Source organism: Euwallacea similis, chromosome 31, assembly GCF_039881205.1.
Source record: "Euwallacea similis isolate ESF13 chromosome 31, ESF131.1, whole genome shotgun sequence".
NCBI classification, from domain to species: Eukaryota; Metazoa; Arthropoda; class Insecta; order Coleoptera; family Curculionidae; genus Euwallacea; species Euwallacea similis.
The window spans coordinates 450,756-474,538 of record NC_089639.1 but is presented as its reverse complement, the minus strand read 5'-3'; the positions used below and the strand labels follow the sequence as shown (position 1 = coordinate 474,538).

General features: G+C 33.6%; 1 protein-coding gene across 1 annotated transcript in view; it reads right to left on the bottom strand.

Moving 5' to 3' along the window:
- Positions 1-23,736, bottom strand: part of unc79 (UNC-79 domain-containing protein) — a 29,148-nt gene extending 5,412 nt beyond the window's left edge. The window contains exons 1-25 of the mRNA XM_066403794.1: positions 23,609-23,736; positions 23,281-23,534; positions 22,966-23,144; positions 21,554-21,673; positions 18,992-19,153; positions 18,760-18,930; positions 18,430-18,699; positions 18,145-18,374; positions 17,871-18,085; positions 17,523-17,803; positions 14,871-15,012; positions 10,048-10,348; positions 9,826-9,991; positions 9,409-9,770; positions 9,136-9,288; positions 4,100-4,223; positions 3,698-4,034; positions 3,294-3,633; positions 2,905-3,106; positions 2,629-2,826; positions 2,484-2,570; positions 1,741-1,959; positions 1,381-1,661; positions 1,186-1,327; positions 777-1,127 (exon numbers count right to left, since the gene is read on the bottom strand). Of these exons, the coding sequence (XP_066259891.1) occupies positions 777-1,127; positions 1,186-1,327; positions 1,381-1,661; positions 1,741-1,959; positions 2,484-2,570; positions 2,629-2,826; positions 2,905-3,106; positions 3,294-3,633; positions 3,698-4,034; positions 4,100-4,223; positions 9,136-9,288; positions 9,409-9,770; positions 9,826-9,991; positions 10,048-10,348; positions 14,871-15,012; positions 17,523-17,803; positions 17,871-18,085; positions 18,145-18,374; positions 18,430-18,699; positions 18,760-18,930; positions 18,992-19,153; positions 21,554-21,673; positions 22,966-23,144; positions 23,281-23,390 (5,143 nt within the window). The 5' untranslated portion in view covers positions 23,391-23,534; positions 23,609-23,736. The remainder of the gene's footprint in view (positions 1-776; positions 1,128-1,185; positions 1,328-1,380; positions 1,662-1,740; positions 1,960-2,483; positions 2,571-2,628; positions 2,827-2,904; positions 3,107-3,293; positions 3,634-3,697; positions 4,035-4,099; positions 4,224-9,135; positions 9,289-9,408; positions 9,771-9,825; positions 9,992-10,047; positions 10,349-14,870; positions 15,013-17,522; positions 17,804-17,870; positions 18,086-18,144; positions 18,375-18,429; positions 18,700-18,759; positions 18,931-18,991; positions 19,154-21,553; positions 21,674-22,965; positions 23,145-23,280; positions 23,535-23,608) is intronic.
- Positions 23,737-23,783: the final 47 nt, after the last annotated feature.

Sequence of the window (23,783 nt, the reverse complement as noted above, 5' to 3'; positions counted from 1 at the left end):
TGCCGGTGCGATAATGGTTTGACGGCCAATTTCCATATAGGTGGATTGGTAAAATAGGGGTAACTGAATGATCTTCTGGATCCCTTGATTTAACGCCTCTTGTTTTTGTCTTTTGGAGTCATCTTAAATCAGTTGTTTATAAATCTGATCCTGAAGATATTGATGAACTAAAAAATCGCATAATCGCAGAATGTTAGACTATTATTAGATACACTATTCAAAGGGCCCGACAGAAATTTGGAAGCAGATTGTGTTTAGCACTAAATGAAATCATTTTGAACATCTTATTTAAATATAACAAAGTTACAAATCAAAAATGTTATTCCTATACATTTATTGCGAATAAGTTGATGCTTTTAGCATCATAGATAAATAACTCTAAATTGACTTCTTTCATTTTTTTTTTTTGGTTTCTCAAAAACGCTTAGACAAATCGAGTTTCTTAATACATCGATATTTTGTACTTTTAATTACTTTTAATATTAAGTGCAATTCGGCGGGGGATACCATTAAATATTTTCAAATGAGGATAGCGTGGGGCCAAGAGGTGACAATTAGGTTTACACAGATAAAGTCAAAAGTGTTCTTCCTCGTAACTTGGAAGATCATCTTACTCAGTGCTTTCATATGTATTTCCGTTTTGCGATATTTAGGGTAGTAAGTTTTCAAATGAACATACCACATAAATCTAAAGAATTTGTTAAATATATGTATGTTACTATAGTCAAATCATATGGTGTGTCTTTAGTTTGGAGCCCAAAAAAGGTGCAACCTACCTTCCTCTAACGAATCTTGAACGCTTCCTTGTAAAGTACTGTCCGAAATATCACTTTCCGGTATGGCTATAAGTTCACTTTCTGTGTCATCGTCAATGCTATATTTATCTTGTTTCCTATGAGATTTTCCCATTTTTTTTTCCATATATTTTTCATTTTGAATTATTTCTTCCCAGTGAGTTTCCATGCTAGTCATTGAGGAAGGCTTAGTGTACGAAACTTGAACCCTTCCTCCTTTGGAACTTAAAGAAACTTGTATCGACTGCCCATCTGAGGAATACATGGGTGATAGGGGCGGAGTGGCTTTTTCTGGATGGTCCATTTCCGTACCTAGCGAGGGCTGACTCACATCTAGAAATACCATCCTTTACTACGGTTTTTACTTTGCTTTCTGAATTGTTGAAAACACCTCTCGATCTAGACGACTGTTGACCCATGATAATCGTAGCTGGAATCTTTCGACAGTGATGTCGTTGCGAATCTAGCGTATTTAATACTATTCTTATTAAGGCAGTTAACTGCATACAGTGAGGCTGTTGGTTGTACTGGTACTGTAAAAATTAAAGAAATGTATGAAATTCCGGAGAGAAAAGATCCTTTTTACCTTATAGAGAATTACCACTAGAGACATTAACCAATTCCTTCTGGCGTGTGGTTCCAGTGCCCAGAGGCTATAAATTGGTTGTTGGAATTCCATGGCACTAGAAACGTAATATGGCGAAGGCGCGTACTGTAAAAGAATTAGGCAGGTAGGAAAAATTATTCTTCCCATGAGATGGTTCTGATCCATAAGTTGAGGTAGGTTCGCCAAGAAGACGTTAAAAGCTGGCGAAGCCCGTAGGTTTTGAGGCGGTAAGTGAATTCCGCGATCGGTTTGTGTATAACCTATAATAAATATAAGAATGAAATTAATCTATTTGTTTCTTACAGGTACTTAGTTAATATCAAGCAACCCAGAACTTACCTAAAAGTAACCACAGGTGTTTTAGAACTATGGTTTGAGTTCGCCCTAAACTTTTTTCTTCGGCGGGATATGCTTGGTCAGATCTCGATAAAAACTGCATCAGTAGGAAAATGAGCAAGTGCATGGTTTCTTTGTCAGCCTCTTCCAAATCGATTATTCGTTGAAGGAATGTAGTCAAATTCTGATCATCAACTACGTTTAGTGAGTGCATGTGACCATCTATATTCGATTGCCATTATTTAAAGTAGGTACGTATTTATCGGCACAAAGAAGTTCTATGGTCGGTATAATTTCATTTCTAACATGCCCTACTATTAAAAAATATAAATTGATAAACTAAAATGATTACTGAGGCATAAAATCCTGTAATCAATGTGAATATAGTAGAATTTAAAACTTTTGGAAGTTTAATATGAGACTATAGTGAGTAACGTAGGTGGTTATGTACTGTTGATACAGCAATAAAATTAATGTTGGATTAAAGTTGCTGGATTTAAATATGATCCTGCACCAAGTGGTTGTTTTTGGTAATTAATTAATGTAAATCTATGAGAACAATTTTGAAACTTCAATTCTGGAAGCAATAGCGAGCTAATACGATGGAAAGAAAATGGAAAATAGACTTCAGCTTACTTAGACTTACATCGACAGATCGTGAATATTGATTGACATTCATGCGCCCACTAAGCAAGACAATTCTATTTTTCTACCAGGAATGCTGTTACAAATGCTTAAAAACTGACCCAATCCAAATCGCGAGCTTTTTCTTTTCAATATCGGGGCCGAGTATTGGCGACTATAGACTTTTTCCTTCGTATCTGGCACGTATACTGCAGAAAAGAGAGCAGTTTTGACGGAATTAAAAGCACTGCAAATGTTACAAGTTACCTGATTTGCTTTCTTGGTGCCGAATGATTGATGCAGGAGCGGACATTGTACGTTTGTACGGCCATTTCGTGCCGAAACTTGCGCTAAGGGTTTTCACAGAACTGGCTATGCTCCCTTCGTTGAGACCAGATAGAGCGTCATGAGCTCTATGCAGTTTCCTTATAAAAACCTCACTACTCACATCCGTATTTTTTAAATCTAAAAGTACACTAAAATTAATTAAGCTTGAAGGGGCAGTCCGGCCGTATCACTTAGTTATTTGTAGATTTTACCCACCCCGAATATAAGAAATATCCCCGGATTTCTCTAGAGCAATTTGTGCTTCAATGAACAGGGTGTCGAAGCGACTTAGGAAAAAATCCCAACATAATATTTTTCTTTCACTTAAAGAATTATGCAATTGATAGATGGATTGAAGAACCATCGGTCGGTCGAGGATCACAGAGTCAAACTGCGACTCGAGGCACATTAATAAAGACTGAAATTGTCAATATTTAATGGAGTCATTTAATAAGAACGAAACGATTTATGGTGAGTCCTCAAAGGGTATAAAAATGACACGTGAAACTCAATTCTTTCGTTTGTGATGTTTTGGAAAAGAAGTAGTTTCTTTTTAATTAAAGCGGTGTCATTTTTATGCTCACCAAGGTTAACCATTAACTAACCCTAATAGCGAAATCATGTATGGTCCCTAAATACAAAGTCGCTCTCTGCGCCACATATACATTCGGATCATCCATGCTAGAAATTAAATAGCAAAAGGCATTGGCCAGAGCTGCCTGCAGTTGAGTTTGATTTCGCAAAGGACAGTCGGCCATAAAGCGAGCCAGAACCGTGACCCTTTCGACGGCAGTGAATCGCACCCTCCAATCTTGAGAGTGAAAGTTATCTTGGATAATTCTCCAAAAAACATCGGGGCCTGATGGAAGTGTAACACAATGAAGCAATAAAGGCACCGCTTCTTGACAAATGTGCGAATGCTCCGAGTTAAGTAGATTCCACAAACTACAACAAATAAATTGCAATTCGACCAACTATAACTGGTAATTAATCGATACTGAATTCTTACTTCTTAATTATTAGGTGTTCCTGACACCATACAAAAAACGCTTTGTTTTCTTTTGCTGCCCTTGTACATGCATCTCCGTACAGTATCAAAATATTCAAACACTTCAGCATATAGTAAAGAATATCCGGCTTTGCGACGTTGGAAAGTTCTCGCAATATATGGTGTATAAATTGGATAGGTTCCGGCAAGTCCTCTAACGAAAATTTAAATTTACCTATGGAGGTGTGCCATAGATCTATATTGTCTCCCCCCGAATCGGAATCTGGTCGATCATTTATTTCATCTAATAAAACGTTGGTTATAGGTTGCGATTTAATCGTAGGGGTTGTTGCGGTTGCTAGAAAGTGACCGTGAACTTCGTGTAATTTTGAGTATCATTAAATTATCATATATATATCATACCAATGTCTGGTTCCGATAATGTGATGCCTCTGGCTACAGCAGATACACATTTGTCTGCCGGTGTCTGTATTATAGATGTTAAGTCTAATTGTTCGGACACTGTCTCGACCGTGGCCGTCATAATCTGCAATAAATAGTTATTTAACGAACAGTTGTGTTAATTACGACGACTATTAATCGAGACAATTAATAGATGTCGAGATTATTAATCGCTAATTAATGTACGTGTCGGTTACGGAATTTATTCCGTCGATTGCAGTGAGACAAAACGAAATTAAAAATAAAATTATGAACATTTCAACTTACAAAATTACAATGATTCTACATTAGCGCTATCGGAGTGTAAAAGCTTCTATGTCGAAAATTTAAACTGAGAGATACTGCACGGGCACTTTCTTTTATTCATCAATAAATGCACCGTTGGAAATAGATTTTATTATTTTCTTTTTTTTGTGGATGTTCGACATGGTCCAAACGGAGTCTACATGTATGGCTATTTTGAGAACTATAAGAGTTGCAAAAATAGTTAAATGGGAAAAGTTGAAAAGGACCTAATGGACAGGTAGGTCGATGCTATTCTGAGAAGGACTTGAAGCTTCTTCACTGATTAGTTATTTTGAAAAAAATAAAATTATGCATTTTTGGCAAAGTACTTTAAATTCCCGAATTAAGAATATTTTCAAATTCTAGATATGTAAAACCGCTATTAGGGCAACTTTTTATGAGCTACACATCTGTATCATTTATCTGTAACATTCATTTAGCAGTAACAATATTTTAACAATAAAATATTTATTTTCATGTGGCTACTAGATTCTTTTTAACACACAGAGAACTTTTTTCACTTTTCAATGCTGTATTACACTATATCTACGTTCTATGCCAAAAAATGTGTAATTAAAATTTTTCCTACGTTAGTTAATATACAAAACAATTATTGTTACTTACGAATGAAATAATTAGTAGCTGAAGAATTACATATCTGTAAAAATTAATTTCACTGTTTCTTAATTTTTGATAGAAAAATGTAAAAATGGTCCTGCAATATATGTATATCAGTGAAAAAAAAAAAGTATACTGTGGAATGTTATATTAAATGTAGTAGGAATAAAAGTCTTGTCTTTGTGAATTGTGTGGAACTTTATCCTCATCCAAAACCCATGGCAAGATGATTTAGGAAGCTTGTAATGATTGTAAGAAAATATGAATGTTTTGAAGACCTATGGTCTAAGCATTACCAAAACCACAATCAGGGCAGTAATCGAATTTTTATACATTTTAATGTGAAATTACCCACGTCAAGAGTCGCTATAAGAGAATTCGTAATACCAAGGGTGACAATACGAGTCCTCAAAAAAAAAATTATCAATCAAATCAAATCAAATTATCAATAATATATTAAAATCTATTATGATATATATAAAATATATAATATATTGTATATATATATATATATATATATATATATTGAAGAGAATAACATAATTTGTTTTTGGAAAATTGACTCATAAGACCATTTCTATATAATTATGTTCTAACTAGGTAAAAATATTTAGATCTCTTGGAAGGACACCCATTATCGACTGTTAAGAGCTGTGGTTCCTAGAGAACAAATAATAATGTGGAATGATTTCAGTAGGATGTGTCCCTTACACACAATACTCATAACTAAAATTAATTCAAACAAATCTTTAACAAATAAGATGATATCAAACAGTAAAAAAAGGTCAGTAAAACGACCAGTTAAGATCTCGGACAGAGAACCCTCGATTTTTATCTTTGAGGGTATATGAAAAATAAGGTGTATGAATTTTGAAGTCCTGGTTACTGCATAACAGTTAAAAGAGAAGGTCCGAAATATTTTAGGGAGTATAAATGCGAATACCATTTTAAAATAATTATTAAGGGAACTTCTTTTGTTTTAATTACCCAATTACTATATTAATTAATTATTTTAAGTCGTTAAATATTGCGATGATAGCAATTGTTGTGGAGAGCAAAGGCCATCGAGGTCATTGCCAACTTAAACAAAAATAAACCTATATATATTCATAAAGTGTAATACTCCCTTTGAAAGAAAAAAGCTTTCCTACTGTCTTGAAAAAAACAATATAGCGATTATAGGAAAATGACAAGTTGATATCTCAAAACTGAAAAATTGTAATCAATAATTAAATGCACCGATAGATAGCTCGCAAAAGGTTAACCTGGTATTATTTCAGACTTTAAAATATTTTTTATTTGGAAATTTACAGTATTTTTTCAAAAACTCAAGTTTTTAGTTTCGTGAAAAAAATTTAAAACGTTTTCAAAATGGCATCAAACTGGCCATTAAATTTTCTTCAAGTTTTCCCACACACAATAATTTCTTTAACTCTTATAGTTCTCAAGATACACATACATGCAGGCTACATCATATGTGCCATCTTTAATTATTACTGATGCTTCAATTTGCAATGCAAACTACATCCATCCATCCAGAGACTTCTTATTGACAAATAAATTGACAGAAATGGTAGATTCAAAAGGTGTTGTTTGTTGTGTTTGGCTTGATGGTTGAATAGAATAATGGTTTTTGAATCATTCAGGACAGCAATATTAGAATACAGAAACCAAGCATAAGTTGTCATAACTGTCAAAGCTTCATTTTTGTTTAACCTTCCATTTGCTGGATGGCGACACGTCAACGGCTGTAGTCAGTGGTGTAGATGAATAAAACAAAGCACCTAAGTGATGAGCATAATACTGCGTGATGGGACTAGTAGGACACGTGTTAGTCGTTGTCTACTTGCGCATTTGATAAAATCGTGCATTAATAAGTCTTTTCCCACAGAGAAACAAACCAATTCTGGAGCGTTAGAAATATGAGCAGTATATTGCTCGAATACTGAAAATATTGCTACCAATCTCCAATCGGTTTTTTTCCTGTTGGAACGGAGCTAATAAGGTTCAATCGGGAAATTAAGCAATTCTGGAACGTAAGAAATATGCTCAGTATATCGATCTAGAATTATATAGGGTGTATCAGAAATAAGTACGTTAATTTCAACTAGTACTAGAACTCTTCAAGGGCAACAAATTTCCTTAATACTTTTTTTTCGATCATTCTTCATTACCAAGATAAAATTAAAAATAGTTTTGGACAAATTTCACTACTCAGCACTAACCTAGTCGATTGAGTGATACACATTCTAAAAATAACCGCAAAAAAGATTGGCACGTTTTTGCACTTATGCCGAATTCTTAATGTCTGAAATTATGATTATTGGTGATTTATTTTTTAAATTGTAACACAAGATTTACTTATAAAGTAAATTAATATTGTCAAGTAGAGTTGATACATGTTAATAAAAAAGGACACATTAAGCAAATACAAAAAAATTTAGACTTATTTTATTCATAAAAGGTGCTCAAAATAACCACCATTATTTTCAAAACAACATTGCAACCGCGTACGCGTATCAGCTGGTCAATCTCCGATCCTTTTTTCTGAAAAATAAAGTTAACTCGACAATTAGCATCATTGGCGTGTCATGAATTTTAAGGAGGGAAATGTAAAAATGAAAAAGTGGTTTTCGATGAAAATAGTGCATAGAAAAAATGTTGCCCTTAACGAGATCTATCACCAGTTAAAATCAACGTACTTATTTCTGATACATCCTGTATATGAATACCTATATAGTATTAAGCAGCAATTTTATGGATTTAGCACATACGTATTTAATAGGTTTATATTCGTAGATACTTAAGTAATACCTTTCAGGCATGAAGTTATGATAATAAACTCAAAATGATTTTGTTTGTTTTTCCAAAGTTGTGGAAAAAAATTCCATTTTTGTGTAAAGTATCTTCTATTAGGGATACAATATAATAGAACTTGGCCATAGACATATTATGGTTGAAGAATTCTACAAGTAATACTATAAAGAAGTATGTTAAGGCTGTTAGAGTAAAGGACTGGTAACTTTATTTAGAAAGAAAGTGAAAAAAATTAACTAGTGCTCTCTAGTCTTATTTCATCGGTTTTATGGATATTATCTTCTTGGTAAAGTTATAAGAATTTTGATGTAGAGGGTGTTTAATAAATACTGATTTTAATTTCAAGAAAAATTTTTGTGAAAAAGTCGTCTAATATAGATATGTGGCCTAACTAATGATTTATAAGAACTGAATTTAGCAAACAATTGCAATTAATATGCACTAAAATTAATTAAAAATTCTTTTTGAACGAGAGGCAGTCATATGTTACATTCTTATGGCGTTAATTGTCACCAGAAACATCATGCGCCGGCGCAGTTGGCGCAAGTATAGATTGTAAGATGTTATAGTGACGTCACTTACTCTAACTTCGCCATCAAACATGATTTGCGAAAACAAGCAGGTTAAATTGTAAAAAAACAATGCTTTTTCATTTGTTCTAGATCATGGGTCTTAATTAAGTTCGTTTCGAAAAATAGGGATTTTTTAAGTTTTAGTAAGTTATATCAAAACATATATTTTTACCAATTAAGCACTATTCTTATCAATGATTTCTCCTTGTATTTTATCAGAAAAGTCGATCTTTTATTACTTTAGGTACTGATTTTTTTGAATATTTGTCAAAAATTGAGCAAGTTGTAGAGAAAATCAAAAGACAGGGAAGTTCAATTTAAATTGTCAGAAAGATTTATGATTAACTAATAAAAATTATTTATATATTAAAATTTTGCCGCCATGTTTTTCAAAAACGATCAGAGTTAGGATAAATGTCTATAAAAACATTTTTTCATAAAATATTGAAAGGAATCACCCCTTCAAATTAAAGTCATCATTTATGAAACACCCTGTATTAAGGCCAAGTATTATGTATTATTTTTTTGTGAATATAAGTCAAAATTTGATTTTGAAGACAAAATCAATGTAGGTACAGGTATTACTTTGAATGGTTCTGTCGAACTTATTTCAATACTGATATGCAATTGTACGTGCGATGAACAAACGATATGTAAGGAACTAAGCTAGAAGTCTTAGTTCGGGTTACGATCTAGTATTCGTACAGAACACACGTGCGGCATATGAACTAGTACACCTCCCACCGAAGGTACGTCTGGTATAGGCATATTTAGTACTATTTCGCTAGGTTTCTCTTTCTTATCGCTTTCGGGAGGGCTTTTCCTCACATTCTCATCGGAATCTGCCTCTGGAGGAGGCTAAAATACAATAATATGTACTTAACTACATAATTGATATTATCAACGAACAACTAGATACTTGTCAGTTGATAATTATGTGTGTCATTAGGATTTCTCAAAGTAATTTTAAAGACTTACATCTGGGGGGTGTGCAAGGGTAACTGGTGACAAATAAATAACGAGTTCGTAAGCGAGTTGATGCCACATTATGCTGCACTCGCAATAAGTACATTCTGGCTTAGAAGAGCAGGAGTGGGAGCTAATCCAAGCTGCTGTTATCATGCTTTTCAAAAGTGAGCATACATTTTTGCATAGAGACGAACTTAGCCCTGTATGCTTGTCTATTTCTTGAAGCTCCATCTGTTTTAACAAAATATCAAGCATCAGAATGCAACAGGACAAATTACTTTCAAATTGGGATTCAATTTGCGATTTACTGTTTTCTTCATCGGATATCGAAGTTTTCATCGAATCTTTGCATAATCGAACATCTTCGGGTGCTAGGATATTGAAAAATGAATTAATGGTTAATAGATTTGCGTGCACAGCACTTACTTCGACAGCCGTTTTTTGGAACTGGTACAAGCTGAACCTCTAGAACGGGCTGTTGAATAGGAATCGTTTCGCTATTCCCATCTCCTTTTTTCATACTGGTGATACCATCACCAAATATAGAAAATATCAGGTGAAGAGGAATAGATATTTCCAATAAAGTGAGGGTCTGAATGTGGTGTAAAATTTATTAAAATGAACGTTTTAATAATTAGTTTAACTAACCTGAAGCCATTTGAGAGCTTGTTGCTGAACCTGTGCATTAGTGTTTTGAAATCTAACTGCAACAAATTGGTACGTCCTTTTAGCGTCGAACCCCAGAGGACTCATATCGGAATCCAAAATTTTGCTAAGTATTATTTTAAGTTCCGATAAATCTTTTTCGGGGACACCGTCTACGGTGGCCTCCATCCAGTGAGGCATTATGAAGTCCCAAATCTTTTGCGTAATTACATCGTATGGCACTAGACAAAAAAGACGATCCAAGCCTTCCTTTAAATGGGTGGTTTTTGTCGCTAACGTATCCCTAGAATACATACATAGAATAGTGTCGGGAATAATTAACTATTTTGCGTTCGCCAAGAGTAAAGGAACCGCTTGATATGCCTAAAGGGTTAGCAGTTTTCCATGCATTCGTGAAATTTGGAAAATATAAGTACTGAAATGTTTATGAATTCAGTGTGGTATCCACAAGAAAAAGAAAGTTTCCTTCTATAAATGTTTACATCCGTTAAAACATTTTGCTTTTGCTAACCCTAATAGGTATATCCATAGTGCTCATCGAGATACCGCAAAGTTTTTTTAACCTATCAGCTCTTTTTTGAAAAGAATTTGCACTTGGCAATTCTTTATATTAAAAAATTGCGAATGTGTTGTGTGATTTGGGATAAAAACATGTTATGATCTAAAAATCACATGATTTTTGAAGCATAATGTGTTTTTATCCCAAATCACAAGTCTCTAGCAGACGGTTCTAACGTGAAATTTTATCGCAATGACAATTCTTTACATACTGTGGGGGCCAAAAGTATGGAGACTTTATTTATTTTAAAATTCTACAGTTTTTTACCATCGAAAGAAAGTAATAAGTATTTAATGGAAAAGATAATATCAAATAACACAAAATAAAAACGGAAATGGAAATAAAAAATAATTTACATTGGTTTTATTACACTTTAATGAAAAACTATTGGTCAAAAGTATGAAAACTAAAATAGTTGTACTCTTTTTTTAATAACATTCGGCAAACATTCTGTGCTTTGTTGCATAACCCTTGGCTTTAATGACTGCAGCACATCGTCGTGGCATATAATCCATCAAAGAAACACAATATTGTGTAGACATCTTTTTCTATTTTTCATTTGATAAGTTAAATAGTTCATTAACGCTGGTAATCATGTTTTGATGAACTTCTTGGTCTAAATCCTCCCACAGATTCTCTATGGGGTTAAGATCTGATGACTGGGACGGCCAACCCATTAACGAGACATTATTTTCATTTAACCAATTTTTAACTAAATGCGAGTTGTGCTTAGGATAATTTTTTGTTGAAAAACCCATCGTAACGGCATTTCTTCTTCAGCATAAGGCAATATATTATTTTTCAACAGATCTTGATAGGTAAAACGATACATAGTACCTTTAATTTAAATTAACGGCTCAGTACTAGATCTAAAAAAGCAGCTCCACACCATCACACTGCCTTCTTCGTGTCTCACGGTAGGTAATTGATATTTATAATCATGTGGTTTATTTTTAGGTTTTTTAACATATTTTTTGCCATCATTTCCAAATAGCTGAAACTTACTTTCATCACTAAAAAGGAAAGTACTCTATTTGGCCGGTAACCAAAACAGATATTCACGTGCAAATTGAAGACGCGCTTTTCGATTCTTTTTTAAATTAAAGGTTTTTTTTACCGCAACTCTTCCAAATAAACCTTGAGCATTTAGACGTCGTCTGGCAGTTCGTGACTATACCTAAATGCCCATATCGTTCATTTCTTTGGCGATTTCAGCAGATTTTCTTGGATTTGTCAATGAAATTCGTCTCATAATTACTCAAATCTTTTACTCAAGACTATAGGTCTTCCTGACTTAAAAACAATTTCTGTTGTGCCTCTTTGATTGTACTTTCGAATTCTTATTGAAACAATCCCTTTTAAAATATTTAAATTTCGACCTTGTGGTAATTTGCATAACTTCTGCGTTGTGTAGCTCTATTATTTTATTTTTTAAATCCCATGGAAGATATTTTTATTGCCCATAGCACTTATTCCACTAGCAGATATTTGCCACCAACAGATCTATTCAAGTTAAGGTAAAACAAAAAAACACATTTTGCTTTTGGTTTTCATACTTTTGGCCGACCAAATTTAAGTCTTACCTTCAAAAAAACCTAAATAGTTAACATCGAACGAATATTTTCAAGAAATAGTTTGTTTATCTATAACATATGAAGTTTTAATACAGAAAGATTTAAAATAATAGCGTTATTGTAATATAGTTTAAGAAAATAAGTTTTCATATTTTTGACCACCACTGTATGTACTATGTGTATATAGTATGTTTGAAGTAGATAGTTTTTTCTACAATGAATCCACGAATTTTGATAAATATAAGAATTAATTGATGACTATAGACTTATGTATGATATCAGCATATGTGAAATGGTCATTTTTTACGCGAATGTGTGATTATATCACGCAGCACAACTTTAGACACAAAAAATAACTGAAATGTTAATAATTAAGTATGGTGTTTATAAGAAAGAGAAAGTTTTCTGTTACTTCTTTTTTCCATCTTGCAGGCTGTGAAAAAGTTTTCAGCATATTCAGATTCCCTTTAAAAAGATGTCTTACCAAGATTATAATAATTTTTCTAGAAACAAGAACTTTAAGGATATTTAAGAAAATCAAAATTTGAAATACATATTATTCGCTTTTCCCAGATACCTACGAATTTTTTGGAAATTCGAAATATTGCCAATTTTAAAAGATATTTTCGTAACATTGAATCGCGGAAATTTATCCCAATTTCAACGAATTCGTATCTCTTCGCGTTTAAAAAAAATCTGCCTTCGAAAATATTTATTGTTGGAACCGTTACTGAGCGTGGATCTCGCGCTCTCTCGTTCACGGTACACTCGCCACTCGGACGGTCTCTCTCTCTCTCTACCATTGTCTAGACCTTCCCGCGTTCTCCGGCGAAGTCTGGAACGTACCTTTCTAGGACTGCCGAGAGATATAAAAGGTCGTCGTGACGCGGCACAGAGGGAGTATTATTCAGTAGCGTACATCGAGGCAAAACATAGTGAAAGACAGTGAAAGAGTTCATAGTGCAGTGTAGTGTTGTTTAGTATTTAGTGTATTTTTGTATTGTAGCGTTTGTATCCATTAAAGCTTTATATTTGTTAAGCTTTCAGACCCAACATTTATAATTCGGGCTAGTAATTTGAAATTATTTTTTTACAATTTTTAAAACCTTCTCATCACCTTTTACGTGTTTATTTATAAGATAATAACAGTTGGTTACAAAATATTGAAAATTGCTATTTCAGCAATTTTGGCTTAAACGTTGTATACCTCATTTAACTTCTTTTAGATTATGTTTTTAGTGCGTTTTGTGAATTAAACATTTTATTTTCAAAGAAAATGGCCTAAAATATCCAAGAGAGAAGAAATCTTCCGCTGGAAACATGTACAGATGCTGTGGTAATTGCGGAAGTAGGCTTGCCAGAAGTTTAAATCGCATTACGATTTAGAGTAGCATAATCTATGGTCTTCTGGACACTCGCGCTGTTTGAAGAAATCGGTAGTAAGAAGACCTGGACAAGGACATCAAAGGTTGACAATAAATAACCAACACCGATTTTTGCGACTAAAAGTTTTAGAAGTCGATTCATTACAAGCACTGCGTTGCACCAGAAGTTTTCTCGTCAATATGGCCTTCGTATCAGTCAAGATACATTGAGAAGAAGATTGGCAGGAAGAAATGTTACTCCCTATAGGACTGCAAGCGATCCCCTATTGATCATAAAACATCGAAGACAGCATTTTCAATTTACCCGAGAGCATCAATTTTGAGGAGATCATCAATGGGGCAGTGTACTCTTTGCGGACGAGTCTCAATTTTTCGATTTTTTAATGATGATCGTCATAGGAGAGTGTATCGACGTCTTGGAAAGCGATACGTTCAGTGCAACATTGTCGGTACTATGGGCTATGGGGATGGATCTGTTATGATGGAGGGAGGCATTAGTTCGGAAGGTGGCACGGAGAGATGTGGAAATTTAAATATTGCCTTGGCCAACAGGAAGCCCTGATTTGAACCTCATCGAACATTTATGGGACAACATGGGTCGCCAAGTTAAAGCCTGGCAGGTTCCCCCTAGGAATTTAAATGAGTTGTCATTGAGGATCATGGAAATATGGGATCAATTTAATCAAGTTGACATTAGAAACTTAATTTCAAATATATCAAGGAGGTGTGAAGCAGTAATCAAAGTAAGAAGGGGCAATATACGCTATTAAATATTCATTTGTTTGTACAAAATAAAGAGTCAATATTACGAAATTTTTTGGTACACTGCATATTCATTTAACTATACCCCTTATTGATTATGTTAAACTTACGGTTATTTTTAGTAAAATCGTTACTCTAAAATCATAAAAACAAAAATGCGTAAAAATTTTAAATATGTGTTCATTTTTCAATCTATCAGTGGTTAGTTAAAACTTATTCAAACACGAATATCAACACATAGTTTAGTAAAACGTGAAAACAAGATACGCTAATCGGATTTAATTTTTTTAGAACGACTTCAATTGCTCAATATAGACAATTCTCTTCGTTGTAGAAATAAAAATTATAGTCTTAGCCAGATACTAAAATATAATCTTAAGATTAAATTTTGCATTATCTACATTAACCTATCGCTTGCATGAAGATATTGTACTCCCAGATTTGTTTAATACGAAATATAACTGTTGGTAAATACTTATGGATGGTAGTGTAGCTTTGAAGTAAGTATAGGAAATTCTTTCTTACCAATGGCCCCCAATTCTAGCGTAATCAGGTGGATGAGGTAGAAGACACGATATGAAAAGTTCATAATGCGATTTACTTATTTCTCTTAACCATCCGCAAACTTCGGTCATTTTGAGTCTCTCTAAGGCGCTTTCTTCTCTTCCTGAAATCGATCGACGTAAAATTTAAAGTTAATATAAATATAACGCTTGTAAAAAGTATTGCAACATATTTATGACTTTCATAAACCTGATATTTTTTTAAATGTTTAAACAGGTATAATTTTATAAAAAAGACTTTTAATGCATTACTTTCGATGTTCAAGTTTTTCGCCTCTATACAGCTACCCCTATTAAGATTTTATTTTCAAATGGAAGGGTACCCATTGTAGTATATCAAATGAAAGATAATCTAATAAGGAATATAACGGTACACTCAGAACTAAAATTAGATGTACAGTTTCCTTACAAAATGAAATTATTAGATACAAAATCTAGTAACTCACCATTACATTAAACAAAATTGAAATTCCTACAATATATGCTTAAATTGGGCTCTATTAACAATTTGGCAATGACTCAGTCATTCCTAGAATCTCTTTATGCAATTATACAGTGTTGCTTTTGTTGTTAATTTTAATTCTGTTTGAATTCTAAGATGTAAATTACCTAAATTTTGTGGTCTATATTTGTAAACAGAACATTTTAAGTGACCTCACAAAAAAAATTGAGAGGCGTAAAATCTGGAGATCGTGGCGGTCCATCTCCTCTGGAAAATCTTATCAAGATACTCTCACAACAATAGCGTAATGTGGTGCAGAACCATTATATTGTAACCAAATATTATTGGCTACTTGTTCGCTATTTTCTTCAGGTAAAATTGCGGCGATTGATGGAACTATATTGTTTTGCAGTAAGTGCAAGTATGATGCGTTGTTTAAGTTCCCCTCTATGAAAAATGAACTAATGAACTGGTGGCTGATTATACCCATCCATACATTCAGTTTTTGCGGATGTTGTGTATGCAGAATCTGCATTCAATGAGGATTGTCTGTAAATCAGCAGTGACAATTATGTGGATGAATAGATGCATTTAATCAAAATGTTGCTTCATCTTAAAATTAAATTCTAGAAAAGAACTTATTATCCTGAATGCTTTGTTTTGCATCAATTCACGAAGTTCCATCCTGTGATCAACATCTTCAGTCGTCAACTTTTGGGTAAGAGAAATTTGATATGGATACTATTTTTCCCGTTTTAAGATTGTTTACTGATTTTACAGACACATCAAATTCAGCGGCAAGTTTGCTGGTAGACTATATGGGGTTTTCATCGATAAATAAAAGAATGTCTAGTGCTTTATCACCACTAGTTGCTGATCGAGGTCTTCTACATTTTGGAGCAATTTTCACACTTCCAGTTTGTTGAAATTTTTTATTAATCCGAGAAACTAAACTCCTATCAATAGGTCGGATATTTCTCATTCAATATGAGGCACACCTCTTCGTAAGTTTTTTTTTATCTCCATATAACAAAAAGATTTAAATTTCAATTCTTTGCTTCTCAGATAAACTATCCATTTTTTTGATATTCTAACTGTACCTAGCAACTACTTAACAACTGAATTCAATTACTAATGAATCTATGAAAGCCAAAATATTTTGAATCTAAAAAATTGCTTACATTGAAGACAATTTGGAATTTCTATATCTTATTGCTATTTTTTTACTGTGTTTCTAAGTGAAATAAGAATAGATTGTCTACCTAAGAAGTAAAGATTAAAATTTTGAATCTTTTTAGGATATATACATACTTTGTTCTATTTTTTTTTTTAAACTGTAGATCCAATTTTAGTTTTGAGTATACTGTTATATCCCTTAATGAATTACCTTTCATTTGATATATTACAATGGGTACCTTTCCATTTAAAAATAAAAAGTTAGTAGGGATAGCTGTATAGGGGTGAAAATTTTAAATATGGAAAATAATGTTTTAAAAGCCTTTTACAAAATAAAAATAACGTTAGAATATAATAAAATATATATAAATAATAAAATAAAAAAATACGTTTTTAAGTATTTTTTTAAAATATCGGGTTTATGAAAGTTATAAATGTATTGTAATACTTTTTACAAGCGCTATAAACATGTATGCGTATCGATAATTATCGAAGGAATGGCAAGTTGGTGTTCTGTAAGAGAAAAGAAAATTTTTTTTTTCGGCGTGAAATGTTAACCGTACTAGAAATTTCCAAGAGATAGAAAAGTTGGAGAAAGGGTTAATGTATCATCAGAAAAAAAATCAATACGAAGCAGCTACCCAAGGAAAAGTTCTGATAATTTTTGTATGAAGATAGATAAGAACTTACCACTTTCATATTGAGAAAAACCATGAATGTTACATGAAAATAATCCCTGTACTAATGAATAAATGTACAATGGGTTTAATTAAAATCCATTGAAGCATTCTCGAGATATAGCAAAAAGTATGTTTTTTTTTCAAAAACTTTGACCGCCAATAGCATCTAAACGAGACACTTTTTCAAATAACTTTTGAACTAAATCTTAATGTTTTGACGATTGAATGATTGTTTGATGATGGTATCTTATGATACCATTTTTTACATTGATTTTCGGGACACCCTGTATAGATTGCAAGAAAAGATTTTGCTCACCGTCATATGAATATGCAGTCATGTGAAACCAATGAAATATCATCGATAAGAGCCGTCCGAGTATTTCAGTTTGCGCGTTTCTGTCGGGATTGCAACGGCCCACCAGCAGCCAAACTCCATATCTTCCCAAAAGTTGTCTCTCTTCTACGCTGATATTGTCCAGTGAAGGAATGGGACTTCTGCCATCTCTACCTTCTTTCAGTTTATCAATCCTTTCATCAAAATCTCTCTTATCGATATCTTTTAATTCTTTTTCAGGTATTTTAGCTTCCTTTAATAAACTAAAACACAAACATTTTATCCCGTTCAAAACGTTTTTCGAGTTTTGATTAAACTTTAGATAGGTACCTAACAATTGCCTCAAGCATACAAGTTTGCATTTCCGGTTCCATATTCCATGTTGGAGGTATAGCTTTGTGAACGACATGATCCCCACCTCGCCTTGAGTTGTGACGGTTATTGTGGCACTGTTCACAGTATCGAATTGGATGGTTACCATTATAAGAGGCACATTCGGTCGAGAAACATATGGATATTGCTGATTTATCTGTAGATCTGCAATTCTAAAATGGTCATCGATTAATCGCTGACGTCATCGCACCATTCTAGCAGGTGTACCTACTTTATTTTCGCAAACCATAGACACCTGTTGCATAGGGTGCAATACATCAAAGAAACTTTGGGTCGGGTGCTTTCGATGAACCACGTTGGCACATTCGATGCACAAGTATAAAGGTGGAGGGATTTCCACTGATTCTTCTATCGCCACAGAATGATTATAGCAAACTTTAGCGGCCTCCGCGTTACCTGAATTCGGACATCCCTTCCTTTGGCAAACAAAAGATGATGGATCTAGAAAGTCCTATATGTGAGAAAAAGTTTTTAAATTTATTTCCAAATAGCGCACCTGCAAATTTACAGATTAAATTTTTACGATCGAACAAATTAGCATTGAAGGTGGGCCAATAGTAAAACAATAGTTTGGCTGCAGATGCCCGGGACGTTGAGGTTCCATAAGCAATAGCATTAAGCATGTCTTTAAGAATATTCTTTTTCAAAGTCATGAGGCACTCCAAAAGTTGACAGTGATGCGCTGGGTTCGTCGAGTATTGAAAGATCATCATTATTACTGATGAAACCGACTGACAGATATCGGCTCGTTTGTGGTCATGACGAGCTAAATAAACAACCTAAATTTACTTCTCTATTCCACAGAATGCGAAGTGAATATACTTACTAATGGTAAATGGAAGAATGTAGTAACAGAGGGTGTTGATGATGTCTTGATGTAAACTTGAAGGAAGAACGGCTATAGTCGAAGCGGTCAAATAAGGAAGGTTGTCAATTAGGTCATGATCTAAAAACGGCAGAAGACATCCTAGACACTGAAGAAGCGCCTGGCCAAACACTGCAAAAAGATTAAATCTATTCGCTTCTAATTGCACCTTATCTCCTCCGAGCACGATTACCATGAAGACCATTTGTTATCAAAGGAGCGACTTCAATTAAAGGTACGATGGAATTATAAAGCCCTTTGTAATCCAAGCTGGGAAAGAGGCCCATTCTAATCCCATCCATTTCGGGATCTTTTAATAGCTCAAAAGGCGAATTGGGAACATCTTTAAGAACGTCTGAAACCCGCTTTAGTGTTAAAATAATACAAATATATCTAATAAGTTGGTTTGCACCAGGGCCAAAAAACACTCATACAGAATAATTATACGTTAATTTCAGCGAAATCTTAGAGCGAAAATAATACTAATTCACCATATAAATTATAATGCACTCCCGCATTAGAAAAACGAACTTGTCTCAGTGGTACAATATTTATATTGAAAAAAACAATATACTGAGATTAAATTGATATGAGTGTTTTGAAAGCGTATAAGTTAATATTTTACCCAGATGTGTCGTTCTTGAGTTACATTTGATTGACATATTGATTTTTACGTGCGATTTAAATGCCACAGCTTAAATGATGCAGTTAAGAAAAAACGGCGCAAAACTCGTCAATTTAAATTTTTAAAGTTGGCATTGATTTGGTAATTGTCTTTTACTTAGTCTGACATTTCCAAGCAATATTTCAATGCGTTAGCCGAAATTACATAAGAATGGGCCATCAAACGATGGTCAATGAAAGAAACTTAATTCTGATCAACTACAGAGATGGATGCAGCCAAAGGGGCGTAGCCAAAATGGTAAATAGATGTCGATCAACTGTGTGCAGCACATCATTGAGCGTTACCACAATGAAAATAGAATTGGGAATAAGTCCCGGGTGGCCCCAAATAAAATATTCAGGAAACGCGAAGAACGATAAATTGTACGAGATATAACCAATAATCCTAAATAGAGTTGTCGAAAATTATGTGTTGAAGTGGAAAGAATTTTGAAAAAGATGCAATCGGGAAATAATTAAACGCTTTTTGAGAAAAAATTACATACACAGTCGAACTACCAGAAATGAACCGTTTATTGGCCAGAGAAATGAGAGGGCACGATTGGAGTTCGCCAGAGAGCACATTAGTGAACATTTCAATTTCTGGAATTCAGTATTATTTGCTGATGAAACCAAAAACCAATTTATTTGCGTCGGATGGAAAAATATCAGTGGGGAGAAAGCCTAATAAAGAATTTGGCTTCAAATTTTTGAAATTTACGGTGAAGCACAGTGGAGGTGGACTGATGTGGGGGTGTATGTGGTCTGCAGGAGTCGGTAACTTGCATTTTGTTGAAGGACTTATGAACCGATACATGGATTTGGATATATTAAGGCAACATCTTGGACCAAGTGCTCAAAAATTTGAACTTAACAATAATTATCATTTTTATCACGATAACGATGTTTGCTTTATAACTGCTCAAATGTCATTAAACCACTAGCTCAGTCACCAGATTTGAATGTAATTGAACATTTGTGGTTGACATTAAAAAATAAAGTGGACAATGACTCAGTATCTAACAAATATGGGTTAAAAACAAAAATTACCGAAGCTTGGACCACCACTACCCCAGAAAATACAAGAAATTTGGTGGAATCAATGCCTAGGCACCTACAGGCAGTCATTGATAATAAAGGGGATCGACCATATCAAATTATAGGAGTTTGTTAATCTTGTTAATTTTACAATTTTGCGTATTGCATTATTTATGCTGCGACATTTAAATCAGACAAATATTTTTTTAAAAATGTTTGTTTCTTAAGAGTGGCACATCCGAGGCAAAATATTAATTTATATGCTTTTTATTATAAACAGTCATATTCATTCAACTTTATTATGTCGTTTTTTCAAAATAAATATTGTGCCCCTGAGACAAGTTATTTTCTCTTGATATCGACTGCATCGTTTAATTTTAATCTCTTTATATTCTAAAAATCTGTCTTACAGATATAAAAAAAAAATTGCACAGTTTTTTAGATTGTAAGTCGACATTTTGTACTTTACTCCTCTTTAAAGCTTACATGACTACGATTCACCTCTTGTTGGCAACATCTACAGGGTTGTTTTTTGGGAAATCAGGACCTCTTTTACTAGAGTTGCTTTATGTTTTCGGATGTTGAAAGTGATTCATTTTCGAAAATCTTTCACCCTCTTGCACTGTTTCCGTATCTGCCACCGTTTTTCAGTTAATTGCAAAAGCATCTTAAAATGCACATGATTTTCCAGTAGGAATAAGTTCAGAGTTAATACATAATAAATTACGATAAAGATAGGTGGTTTCTCTAATTTCATTTAATTATTAACCATATTTTTGCCATAATTTATTATGTGTTTGAAAATCCACATCCATTCTTTTGGGGAAATGATATAATAAATAAAATCTGAAATTTTCACACCCTGTATTTCACTAACGACGGATTTTTAGAATAATTTATATAACAGACCAGAATTATTTTCGATTAAGAATTTCGCTGATTTGGTCATCTAATTTCGAGACGCCCTACAAAACATACTAAGCCTGATTATTTTGCAGCAATTTTTAATAACAGCTATTTTACCATTCAACAATATACATATTTTAATACGTACTTAAAAGAATCTGAGAGAAGTATTTTATTGTGTTTGCTATGTCAACTCCAGAGGGGGGTGGTAGAATACCCTGCATAAGACGGAGTTGGTAGTCATACAGGCTGCGAATTTTGGCTGTAACTGATAAACAAATCTGTTTCATTAATTGCCTTAATTATTTACCTATACGTATTTGGATAAATGTTACCACATATTAAAATGCAGAAAAAAACGATGCCAGAAATGCAGAATGAATAGTTTTTCTTTTATAGTGATCCTAAGACAATGACGTGATAATATTTTTATAGTGGACCATACTGTTCTACGCGTATACAGGGTGGTCGTCTGGCAACTGCATCAATCGACTATGAAAAAACTATAAATAGGAAAATTTAGTAAGATATTTAAGTTCTCGGAAGGCAACACGCCTTAATTTTTTTCAGGATGGTGGTACTCCCAGTTGGGTCGTAAGTGAACGTCAAAACCCTGTATATTGTTACATTTTTAGATTGACCTTTAACATACTCTATTTCGATTTTTCATTGTTTTTGAAGTAATGACATTTGAAATATGACACTTTTTGCCTCTTCTACGGCTGTAAGTTTGGAACGGTTAAAGTTAGAACAAAACGGATTTCACATTCCTATTTGGACTTGTCAAGACGAATCCAAATCTCGTGAGTTTAGCAGGTATTATAATATATTAAAATGTAAACAAATTTAACACATGTAAAAAGAAGAATAAAAAGGAACGTGGAATTTGTTTTACTTTTCCTTTAGCAGTTACTAAGTTACAGCCGTAGAGGAAGTAACACGCATCATATTTCAGTCATTATTTCAACAGCTGAAAGCTGGATTAGGATGTTTTATATGAAATATCCGTAGAATTTGAAGGTGAATCTAAAAAACAAGTAATATACAGAATGTTCAGTGTGAAACAAGCAAGTTAACATTTATTTCAATCCACATCAACTTTCATATAGTGGCAAATTTTTAGATTTTTCTAAATTATAGTTTTTTCTTAATCAATCGATGCTATACCGGGAGGACTACCTTGTATAGTAGTTCTATTCATTGGTTATATGGTAGGTATCTAAATATATAAAATAGGTACATGTAGGTAGGTTAAATCTAAAAACTTATAGGGTGTAACCAGTATTTCTGGGTTAGTAGTAGAAAAATTAAAGAAAATTGCTTGAAAGTGTCTTATGAAACAAAAAGTAAGACAGGGTTTGGTAATAAATTAAAACATCTATACAATAAGTGAAGAATGTTCAGTTTACATGTAAAATCAAAGATCCAACGCTTATCTTAGTACTGATATCAATCCAACTTTTTGTGGTCTTTTTAAAGTTAGCGACTAAAATCTCTAATAATAAACGTTGGTACTTTAAGTGAAAGCGAAAAGAAAGGAGATAGAAAAAAGTTGCTTACATGCAGCAGCTCTCGTACCCATGTTGACAATGCAGTCACAATAATCAAACGCTAGGGAAACACTGAGGTCACATTGTTTAAAACGTGCAGGTATCTTCAACATGGGGGCAGCTTCACTTATCCCATAACAAGTCAATAGAGTTGAGAAAGGGACTAATTTATTATAGACTTTACGATAACTGTAGGACAAAACACATGTTTAAAGCCCAGCGAGTAGTACAGCTCGAAAAGATCGATACGGACGACATCTCGGATAACACTGGGGGGTAGCTCCATTATTTTCTATCTACAATAATTCAGCTATGTAACACTTACATCGAATATTTGAATAAGGGCGATTGTCGAAGCGTCCTTGAAGCATAATTTGCGCGAATTATGCTGAGACGAATTAATTGAAACTCCTCATTGTCTGATATAAATTCCATCGATCGTTCGCGAATTTTGCCGATGAGCCAAAAAAATCACGATTTTGGACAACATTTAAAAACATCTAATGTTGCACTACAAAACATAGATCCCATGTATAGCGGAAATGGATACATCAATACATCGCTGAAACGCCTTGGTCCCTATACGAACAACATCCAGGTGAAACAACAATTATGTGCAGTAAAAGAACATCGAGATATGCTGATGAACTTACGGCAAAAGATGTTTATGAATGAAAAGACCTTTATGTTGATGGGATATTTCACTCGACCAGTCTCCGGAAATGCCAAGATTTTTATATAATTCTACACAGATCTGACGACAATCTGAGAATTTCACGAATACGGCACTCCAACCGACTGCGCATGATTTTGAGGTGTTTTGATCTC